We start from the raw sequence: 12,125 nt of genomic DNA, 5'->3' as shown, positions 1-12,125 counted from the left end.
TGAATATCATGCAGGCTTTTCTTAAAATAACCACACCATTCTTACAATATTGGTACAGTTCCTTTTTAAAATTAAACACACCGTTTTTTACAGAATCGTACCAGTTTATAAATTCAGTCCGCTCCGTAGGAGCCATTTGTGAATATCCGTACATATCAGGTTTCGGGTAACGTCCAACATAACACAAATTATCTTTTGTGTGAAAATAATGAGGAAAATAACCCTTTTTCTCATTTTCAAAACCAAAACTTTTGGGTAAATCAGCCAGTTTTGTTTGGAAGAAGCTCAGGCTGTCTATGTAACGTTGTTTGAAAAAAATATCGGTCATGCATAAGATTTTATTTCCTTGAGTAATGAGATGCGGTACTATTTTGTTCTTTGTTAGGTAATTTAGCATAAAATACGAATCATAACCGCTGCTGTTGTGAGCGATAAATGTATACTTTTTGTATCTCTTTTTTCTAAAACGTTTAAAAAACTTTGCTATGCAGTCGTGACCCGTGGCGCACCAATGTCGACCTTCGTACGTGGCGGTGTGTATATGTATCGCCGCGTGCTCGTTTTTTTCCGTAAAACGGGACTCTATGTCAAAAAATACATATTTCTGCGTTTGCGGCCTCGGCAAAGTGGGTCTGATAAAACATTGGTGTTTAGAGGGGTCCTCTTTCTCGGCTAAAGGCGACTTGCAAATGTTACACGTGGTCCGGGGACACTTGTGGTGTTTGGTCGTCACTATGTATGAGCGATTACAGTTTTCACACCATTTAACCTTCTCACAATATCCCATTCGTTTGTGGTGTGAAAAACAATCCTGTGACCTGCAGAATCTAAGACACTCCGCGCACCTCAAAACGTTCTCGGTTTTTAAACAAACCCTCTGACACACGTTACACATAAAATCGCAGCGGTGCGTGTATTTACTGTGCGAATACGGCTTGTGACAGGCTTTGCACACATGTTTAACACCGAGAAAACCTTTTAAATTTAAAATACCATAATAATGATTGTTTAGCAAAAGAAGGTAATAGGTCTTCTCGTGCGGCTGTTCATGCGTTTGGAAAGTCTGAAACGAACCGCCGTTGTTTACTCTGTAAAGAATCACAATTTTGACGTTTAAAAACTGTTCGAATAAAGTCACGTCGTTAAATGAAACTAAATGTTCCGGTGAAATATTTAACCGATTTAAAAGTAATAGAGCTTCCTTTTGACATTCGCTTTGGGTCAAACCCGGTTTCATCACACCCGTCAAACTACACGCGAAGCAGGAATTTTGGTAAGCGTTTAAAAATATAACTAAATGCCTACTTTTTTTTGTAAGTATTTCCGATGACAAAATACTGTTTATCATTCTGGAATAACCTATTCCGCCTCGAAAGTTTCTCACTATCTGAACGTTCAGTGTGAGTGATTTGTCGCTTAACAGTTTTTTATTTGATTGAACAACCGATTCTACGTAATTCAGAAAATGTTCAGCGTTCAGCTCCTCTGCGTTAGTTTGAAATATCACGGGCGAGAACAGGCTTTCACCTTTCAAACTTATTTGTATAATGTCACCCCCTTGTGAAACCTGTCTGGCTTTTTGTAACAAACGATCTACTCGATTGTGTAGAGCCTGCGTGAACTGAATTAAATTCAGACCTGTACCTAGATCCGATAAATTTATTTGATAATTGTATTCACTGTGATTAAACATGGGTCTGTGTCTCTCCCTCACCCCATCCCCCTCCCCGCTTGTGGAGGGCCTGCTGATCGAAAGGTCTTCTGCGTGAATTTCAGGGTCTGCCGCCTGACACCTCCGTTCACACCCCGTCGAAGCGCTCCCATTTGCTCCATCGTTAACGTGTGACGCGTGTCCTTCGCTCTGCGGTGGTAACTCCCCCAAAGTCGATGCGTTGATATGCTGCATAAAAACATCCTGATTCGCTCCATCGTCAGCGTGTGAGGTAAAATCCGATAAATCCCATTCGTTCTGCGACGGTAATCCATCCTCAGCTTCGGTCAATATTCCTGTATCGTTTTGCTGAGCGACACTCATTCTATTGAATGAAGTCGCAGCGAAAAGTTCTGTCCACTAAAGTTTCAAGTTCAAACAAATCGACCGGATCTTCGACGTTTAGAAAGTTTACACCTCCGTTTATCACACCCCTTTAAACTTTTACACAAAATTCACATCATTTTTTTCATTAACACTTCTCAAGAGGGGGAAAATTTGCTCACGCTTGCCACCCCTCCCAACACGCACCCTGGGGAAAATTGAACATTTTATCACCGGAAAAAAAACAAAAATTCTTTACAACCTACAATAGTTGTTCACAGTTTTTACACACATCACCTCCTGGGAAAATTAGTTGCAATTTTCACACGTGACGTCATATAACTGATGTTTACATTTTTATACACATCAACCCCCTGGGAAAATACATATTTCACGTCACGCATAACTCATAAATCATTTTGACATTTACGGGGTTAATAACTACTTTGGATTTGTGAACACTGCAAGAGCTGCCATCAAAACTGTCCAGCTTGACAGCTCTCTTTTCAGGTCCTGCCCAAACTGCTACCAGCTACTCTTGCTGACCACCAAGACAGGGTGCAGTTGATCTTAAATAAGCCCAGTGACACACTTAGACAGACCTTCGTAGGCTGACCTGCTGGGTAGTCCAGCAAAATGAAAGAAAGGGGCATAGGACCACCCTGGCCCTGTTATTATAACTACATCAGCCCCTCCAGTGCCACATGGTGCTATACATCTCTGTTATTATAACTTCATCAGACCCAAGGTAGATTTTGTGACATGGTGCATTTCTGTTTTTACTCTGTGTATCCTGCATTCACGTGAATAATAGTCAAGATAATTTTTTTTATGAAAAATATAAACTCCAGAAAATGGAAATTTTGCAAAGCTCTTCTGGCTCCCATAGGAATAGATGTTTGCTCTCGAGATGCCTCCTTAGTTTTGGGGGTTTTTGTGCCTCATTTGAAATAAACCACACTCCACTCAGTGGGCTTTTGGATTAGCGTCATAACAATCAACAATAATAATACTGATCCTTACATGATATCTGCTTCTTTGTCAGTAGCCTATAAATTTGAGTTTAACTCAGGTCGCTGATGGTTGTTCAAAAATCAAACGCAGATCTTCAATATTATTCTCATCTGTCGTTTTTAACAGCAGCTAGAGCTGCAGGAATGATATGACAGCAATGAGAATCTGTAAAGAGTCAGAAGTTCAAACAGTTAGATTATGCTGACAGTACAGGGCTGACAAGCTCCTAGATACAGGGGAAAGCCGGATCTACTGATGAATTCCTTTGTTTGATCATAAAATGCATCCCACCAGCAGTGAACTCAACAGGGTTCGGTTGGAAGTGGACCAAGACACATGGGTTTTGCCAAACTGGCATCTGATGCAGACCTGAATACGTGTGTTCACATGCATCAAAATGGAGCAGACTAAAAAAAAGAGTTTGATATGTCTACAACAAACAAGGTAGGAGAGACACCCCGAGGAACCGCTCCATCTCTGGCTAACTCCGCACTGCGTACCCGTGGCTGCTCAAACTAATGACGTCTAATTAGCCTGCAACTGTGATATTTTATTTTTATTTTATACATCACTAAGAACGACTGTCTCCCCCTGTGTACAGGTCCACGGACTACTAAAAGGTACTTCACGGCCCACTGGTGGTCTAAAGCCCACATGTTGAGAAACCCTGCTCTGGGAGATGAGCATTTCTGGGCTTCTGTTTAAAAGGGGTGGAAACTTGTCAAAGATCTGATGCAGTGTTTTTCTTTGGTTTTCCTCCAGATGACTCACCTCTGCCTGGAACTCTCAGGAACATTGTGACCAGGTTTAAATCACGGTGCCAGGCATGATGGTCAGACCACCTCTTCAGTGCTCTGGGGACTTCAAATTTTACCGTACCTTCTCCCCCTTTTTTTCTTTCCAGTCCTGCATCTCCTGAATAAACTGGACAATCCTTGGTAAATCCTCTGGATACCAAGTTGCAAAATTCCAGATGACCAGGATGTACAACTATCTAGAACTACTTTCCAATGCACTGAAAGGCAATATTCTGAAAGGGAGTGGTGATCAGTGGCAGTGACTAGAGGAGAGCTCTGTTATATCTATCACAGGTTCTCTGACATACAGGGAAGGTGGCGCAATATTTCTGGACACTGAATTAAAAATGGCAGGTTTTTTTAAGTGCTCATACCAGACACCATTCTTTACAAAGGAACTGAGGTGAACTGTCCTATCAAAGGAGTCCTGTGCCTTTTGTAGCCATAACCCTGCCCAGGTGTGAGAAAGGAATGGAGGCAACAACTTATTCTATGTTATGACAAAGTTTTTTGAAGATGTGGAGATACAACGGTTTCTCAGAAGAATCTGTCAGAAAATTTCAAAGGCACAGTCTTCACAACGTAAAAATGAATACAGTGCTGGGAAAAAAGTGTTTGCCTCTCACATGATTTCTCTGTTTTTGCTAATTTGTCACAATGTTTGCAGTAACTTGCAATTAGTCTTTTATATCGCTGTGAAGAAATTATGGCCCACTCTTCTTTGCAGAATTGTTTTCATTTGGCTACAATGGACGGTTTTTGAGCATGAACTGCACGTTTAGAATCTTGTCACAGCATCTCAAAGAGATTCAAGGACTTTGACTCAGCTACTCCAAAACCCTAATTTTGTTTCTTTTCAGCCATTTGGAAGTTGACTTGTATGCTTTTGATTGTTGCCCTGCTGCATAACTCAAATGTGCTTGAACTTTAGGTCAGAAACTGACGAACAGACATTTTCATTCAGAATTTGCTGATAGGGGGCAGACATCTTGGTTCCATCAATTATGACAAGTTGTTCAGGTCCTGCAGAAGCAAAGCAGCCCCAGACCATCACAATTCCACCATAAGAACATCATACTAACACTCAAACATGGTGGTGGTAGTGTGATGGTCTGGGGCTATTCCAAATCTTCTCCATTTGTGGATAATGGCTCTCAGAGTCCCAGAGCCTTAGCAATGGATTTGTAACCCTTTTCAGACCAATAGATTTCAATGAATTTGTTTCGCATCTGTATTTGAAACATTTTAGAACATGGAATTGTGTGCTGCTTTTTGAGACCTTCTAGCCTGCTTTACATTGCCAGACAGGTTTTATTTTAGTAATGTTTAAATTCAACAGGTCCTGCAGTAATCATGCCTGGATGAGGCGAATCAAATTGAACCCAAGGCATTGAGCTGGACTTTGAATTATAGCTAAGAAGTCCTCTTATTAACTATGAACTTATAAACAGAGTTAACTTGTTCATTGTTCTCCTTACAAGGTGCTCTGCTAGTTTTTCTCTCTTATTTTGCCAGATGATACAAGATCTTGCTGACATGAAGGCTTTAAACAAAGGGTGAATATGACATCTTCAACACTAGTCTCAAATGAACTGGTGCAACCCAGAAAATAGTATTAGAAGATGTGTCTTAAAGTCAAGGGTGCTGGCAAGATAGGCTGAAATTTAAAAATTGTTGACTACAAATTCCATTGGGCAAATTGTTGCAATAGATTTAATTAAATGTGAGGAGAAACACGTTTTTTGACATTTTTTTTTCAAGGACTTAAAATCCCAGGCTTATACAGTAAGGTTTATTATACAGTAACTACAGGTGCAAACTGGCAGAGCTATTCTCAGGTTACAGAAGTGTGTAATAAAACATTGACCCCAATCGCGAGCCCTCCCATTTAAGCGGTTAATAGATTTCCATTGCATAGATCCTCTTCACATGTATGTGTTGGTAGTCACAGCTCTGAGATGTATACAACGAGAAGATCCTAATTTTTCTGAAGATTATGGTTCATTCCCTATATCATCTCTGTACTTCATTGTGTGTATGGTGTTCTTAAGATCATACTCTTTCATCAAGTTTTAAGTTTATTTGTCTTTTGCACTACTGTCAGGACATTCATGCATTGAAATGCAAAGAAAAAAAAAATACAAAAGAAAATACCAAAAGTGAAATATAATAAATATACACAAAATATAGAGACTGGAGGGACCTATGTAAGAAAAAAACTCTCTGCTATGTACAAATATATTTATATTAAACAAGGGTTAATCTGTGAAGAATATATACATTTTAAAGTGACTTAGTGTTATTGTCCATAGCAGTGACTAACAAAGTGACTGAGTGAAATGGTAATGGGAGGAAGGACCCACAGCTTCACAGCTTGTTCAGAAATCTTAAAAAGCTCAGTATAGTGTAGTGTATGTTGGCTGGCTATATAAGCTATCAACCAACAACAAAAAAATGCATTAGCCTTCTATAATTGTGATTCAGTACTGTTTTGTGACTCACCAGGAACACCAACAATGTCAGATGCTTTGTCTTTGTATTCATTAGGTTTACATTGTACAAAGTGGGGAGCCCAGGCACAGCTGTTATTAACCGTCTATGCAGGCACATACACAGTTGCTTTTGTCTGATGAGTAAGTGCTGCATGGCTTGGTGCATGTAATTTGCAGTTTCATGCATTTTTGCTTCTACCAACTGAAAAGGAGTCCTGTTATATAATGATTGGTCATTCTTAACGGAATTTGTCATCCAAAATTTCACCCACGTTCGTTTTCTATAGGTAGCAGCAAAAAAAAAATTCACCAGAGATTGTGGGATAGCCAGCCACACGTAATGACATAGAAGGAAAATAAATAAATGCTGCTATTAGCTTTTTCAAATTGGCAGTTGCAAAAAATAAAATAAAATAAGTTTACAAGAGTTGACCCACTTGAGAAGAGAATTTATTTGAAATGTATTTGAAATCTACGATTGGGTAATAGTTAAACTTGCTATCCTGTGTTGTAGACAGACATGCCCCTGAAGTGGAGAGGCACTGGTGAAGAGAACAGAAGGAAAATTTCATGCCACATGCAAGTTGCATACCAGTGGCATTGTGTCCTACGACAGGAAGCAGATTCTACAAGCTCCGCTCATTTAGGCACCTTTTTCTTAGTTGGAAAACATTCAACTTCAGCTGGAAAAGCCCTGCTCATCAGGTGTCACTTTTCACAAAGTAACCAGTCAAAACAAGAGGGCAGGAAAAATTGAAATGTCAATGCAGGGTCGTACAATCGAACAGTTTTGCTCAGTTTTGCTCAGTTAAGCTCTTTTTGCTCAGAAAAAAGAATCCACTCAAAGATAAATATAAAAATAAATGATTTTGCTGCTAGTTTCAAATGTGTGTTACTTAAGCTCTTTTTGTAGCATAAATAAGCTACTGTTACATTTCTTCTTTGTAATAATTATTTTACAGAATAACAGAGCTGTGTCTTTTCTAGAAACAGGAAACCATGCAAAATAAATCTTAAGCTTTGTGCCTGATGTTGTTTGGTATTGTCTAAAAATTTATTGCAATCTAGGGTCTTCTCTTAAACACAAGGTTTAACTGTTCACATTTTAATAAATGTGTTTTGTTTAATACATGGAACACAAAGATAATATTGGCATCACCCACAAGCTGAAATTTCCTCTTTACAGCAAGGTGTGAACCCCAAACTGTGGTTTTGGGCCAAAAATAACATAATTTCACAAGGTCACATATGTCACTGGGTGCTGTAAGGCAAGAGTTAATGAGTATGTATGTACAGTGGCAAGTAAAATCAGTCAGAAAGAAGTTTACTGTGGCCTACTACATATACGTGATATAATCTTACTGTATTACATACAAACAAACTGTTGTATGACTATGACGACCAAAATAGAAACTGGTAATGTTAATGAAATTTATCTTGCCCAAATCCATAGACTTTGTCTGGCTAAACCTATTTTAATAAACAAAACAGTAATAATTAAACACAACTGAAATTTTCATAATTATTTCTCTCAAAAGGCATTTTTTTCAGTTAGTGTGTTATTTCAATTCCTTGCAGTCTTTTTCACAGCTCTCTCCATTGCAGGGTTCACCTTGGTTCGTTTGTAGAGTACTTTAATAGCCTGTAATACCTCCTCTGTTTTTAGTGTATATATTATGGGGTTTAACATGGATGGAATTGTTTGTGTCAAAGCAACATTAATTATTCTGACATTTGTACTCATAGGTATAAAACCTACAGTATAAACACTAATAATTGGTACATAAAACATGGCCACTAATATGACATGGGAGGTGCATGTTTTCATAGCTTTGATTTGCTCAGCTCCATGTGAGATCTTCTGTAATGCAAAACCAATACAAACATATGAGAGAGCTATTAGTATCAGTGGAATGTAAAGCAGTGCAGCAGTTAAGACATTGCCAATTATGAAATTCATGGAGTAATCATTACAAGCTAGGTAAAAGAGACCATGATCACAGAAATAGCTGTCAACTGCAGTAGATCTACAGAAAGACAATCTGGTAATTAGAGCTACCATCAGAGTAATGACACTCAGAGAGAAAATCCACATAACACAGATGATTAAAGTCATTGCAGTGTTGGTGAGAATTGCATGATACCTCAGTGGAAAACATATAGCAATTAGCCTGTCATAGGCCATAGCAAGCAGAGTAAGAGACTGCAGGGTCATAAAGACATAAACAAAAAACATGTTTGCTAGACAGGCTTCATAAGATATGTACTGATTCTCAAACAGAAACATGTCCAGAATCTTTGGAATGAGAGCAGAGCTTCCACACAGATCAGACAAGGCCAGGTTGAAGACAGCTATGTACTTAGCAGTGTGTAAGCTGCGTGCCAGGTATATGGTGCCCATTATAAATAAATTCCCCAAAACAGTCACTGCATACACAAAGCACAGAAACACATAGTAGTACTTTGCATGTGGGACATTGTAAAGTCCAATGATGTAAAAGCTGGAGGGACGAATAAATGTTGCATTTGGTGATGAAACTGACTGCATGGAAGTCAAGTCAGCAGACATCTGGCTTCAAAACACCTGTTAGAAGAAATGGTTTGCGTTAATTAACATAAATTAGATATTTGCTGGAACACCTCATATTCATTTTTTGTTTAAATACATGTATAAATAACATCATTTCTTTATAATATTAATGAAAAAAGTTGTAGAAGAGGAATGAAATCACAATTCTCGTGTATCATTTGCACTATTGATACTGTACCTTCTGCCTTTGAGAAAGAATGGCAGCATATCTGTGAAGATCACTTATATTTGTTGTTTGGTCTCTGGTGGTATCATTCCCTACAGCACTGCTCCTCAGTAGAACTCTAAAGAGACAAAGAAAAACAAGTCTCCACATAGATCTCTGCAGCCACATTTGTAATGAAATGAGTCAGATAACAAATTAAGCAATCAGCCTGACCATTAAAAAATTTATTGCATTTCCAGTAAAAGTGGGCAGGAAATGTGTGGCACTGAAAGGTCCACTGTCCAGTCAGAGTCCCCTAACAATCTTAGAGGGATCGTTGTTGTTTTGAAAGCTCCAGGGTAAAATTACCTGTGAATGTTTGGGGTGACATTAGATAACTATCAATCTATCTGTGTTGACTTCAGTTGTGTTCTAGGCACTACATAATCTATTTAACTGAAACATGCCACAATAAAGATGTCTGCTCATGAAGTTGCTTGTAAATTTCTGTTTTGTTTATTTATTAGTGCAGTGGTCACCAACACTGGTCATGGAGTACTCTCCTGGTTTGCACATTTATCACTGCCCCCAAAACACCTGATTTAACTCATCAGCTAATTAACAAGCCATTCCTCAGTTTAAGTGGTTGTTTAACAATATAAAAATACAACAATGTGCAGGACACGGGCTTCATCCGGACTAGGGTTGGGAACCTGTATGTTGCTCTTTTTTGGCTCTGCATTGGCTGTGCAACAGCTTGGTGGTCAAGAACCTCTAAACTAGGCTGGCTAGCTATAATCACATTTTTAGACAGTGACAAAGTTCTTGTTGTTTCTACCACAGCATATTGGAGTTACATCGAGATTGGATAAGCAGTGTAGAGATTTTAACCACCTCCTTTTTAGGGGTTCAAAAGTAATTGGACAAATTAACATGAACATACTCTAGAGGAAGACACAAAAAAACATTGTGTAGTCAGGCAAATCTTCTTTTATATTGAACAGACATTTAAACAGGCAGGAAGAAATGCCCAGCCCAGCACTCCTCCAATACACAATATTTGAGGAGGGTAGACACTTCCAACACACTGTGATCCACCATTCTTGGTTACATGGTACAGCTGGGCAGCAAATTGTCCAATTACGTTTGAGCCTGTAATAATGGGTGGGCTATGTAAATGGATGTAATTCCTACACTGTTCAAATAATGTGGATGTAAATACCCTAAAACTAAAGCAGAAAGTCTGCAGTTTGAGCTTATCATGAGTTATTATCAGTGTAACAGTTAAAATAACTTTGTATATTTATCAACCAAACTGTACATGAGTAGTATTTATGATTATTGTGATGTTTTTTCTGTGAGGGATTGACATTAGCTAGCTGGGTAACATAGTGACAGTACGTGCCAATGTATTTATAATGTTACCAGTAAGATTTTGCTGATAGACAGCCTAAAACTCTATACAAGCCAACAGATAGCTAGCTCTCCGGCTTGCCAGTCACACTGCTATTTTTAACTGTCAGGAACTGTGTCATGTCACTTCCTGATCGGCTTCTCATGAAATTAGATTTTAGCAATGAGTTTTTTAAGAGCTCTTTTTAATTTTTTTGCAAAGCGGAATGATTTAGATTTATTATTAGTTTACATTTTCAATAAAAAAACATATTGAAAAAATGTCCCATCTTTTCATGTTACTACAGAAATAAAGAGTTTTAGACCAGAGGTGGAGATTAATTTTAGCCACACCCCTGCATTTTAGAGCAGGAAGTGAGGCTTCATCCCTGCCCCTCTTAGCCACATGGTGAGTAGTTAGACCCCATTGTACTGAAGTAAATGTGTTCCAAAGTCTGAAAATCAGTATGAAACCTTATGAATTGTCTCTAACTAAACACATATTTTCTGCAATTAAGTAAACATTTTTGTGTTTTACTGAAAAAAATGATGTGTGTACAGCTGTTCAAGGTTGTGGTTGCTAGTCATTTACCGCCCTGTGTTTTTGAGTGCTGCTCAAAATGAGTTAAAATATTTACTGCCGAAACAATCACTGCCAAAACAATCACTACTGAAACGTTTGCTAAAATTTTGGAACTGCTTTGATTGTTTTAATAGTGACAGGATGAAATGTTTAATCATTTATTTTAATAAAATAAACAGAATTAATGCATAGGCTGACTCAAAGCAAAATGATGTGTCCAAATCAGTTACTATAGGCATATTTACCTGTCTGTCTTAAATATAACCACAAATTAGCAACATTTTATTAAATTTGCAAAATTAATCAAAGTCTGCAGAATAAAGAAATGATCTACAATTTAGTAGAAATGCTGTGTCTCCTTCAGATATGGGACACCATGCGAAATGGGCCATTAGATGTGTTTGATGTTGGTGGAGTCTAGTCATGTCCCTGATACTGTGTAAAATGTATTGCCAAGTATATTTTAATATATAGTCTAATACAGAGAACATAAAGATAACGTTGGTAACACCGGAAGGCTGATGTTTCTTCTTTACAGAAATGTACAGACCCCAAATTGTAGTTTTCAGTAAAAAAATATTTGATGAAGTAGGTAATATATTGGCTGTTAGCTAATCAAGCAAATAGCTAATGAATATGTATGACAGTTATAAAATAGCCATTAATATCAGTCAAAAAACAAGAGAAGTGCTCTAAAATAAACAACTGAAGATATGGAAATGGTTTAACAAATTAAAAAAAATTTATATGTCCTGTCCAGTGTCTGATGCTGACAGGAATGCAGTGTGGAATAACCTTAATTATCTTTTTCTGATTATATAAGTTGCTATTTTACATTTTAGATTTATAGACTTTCAAAATAATTTAGAACATCGTGTTTGCTAATTGATATCATTGTAGTGCACAATTTTATCACATGCAAAAAGAAATGGTGTATCAAAATAATTATTAAAAATAAAGTGTACCAAAATAAAAATTGAAGAAAAAAAATAATAATCTTGCCAGAATTCATGGACTTTGATAGACTAGCCTGGGTGAAAATTCCATGATTATTTCTCTCACAAGGCCAATTTCACT

General features: G+C 37.8%; 1 protein-coding gene across 1 annotated transcript; it reads right to left on the bottom strand.

Moving 5' to 3' along the window:
- Positions 1-7,902: 7,902 nt before the first annotated feature.
- Positions 7,903-8,907, bottom strand: LOC118800885 (olfactory receptor 1496-like). The gene has a single exon (XM_036561048.1). It carries the CDS (start codon positions 8,905-8,907, stop codon positions 7,903-7,905), a length of 1,005 nt encoding a protein of 334 aa, XP_036416941.1.
- Between the last annotated feature and the right edge of the window lie 3,218 nt (positions 8,908-12,125).

This window comes from Colossoma macropomum, unplaced genomic scaffold (genome assembly GCF_904425465.1).
Source record: "Colossoma macropomum unplaced genomic scaffold, Colossoma_macropomum, whole genome shotgun sequence".
NCBI classification, from domain to species: domain Eukaryota; kingdom Metazoa; phylum Chordata; class Actinopteri; order Characiformes; family Serrasalmidae; genus Colossoma; species Colossoma macropomum.
Note: the sequence above shows the minus strand (reverse complement) of the source record. Positions and strands in the feature narration are given on the sequence as shown.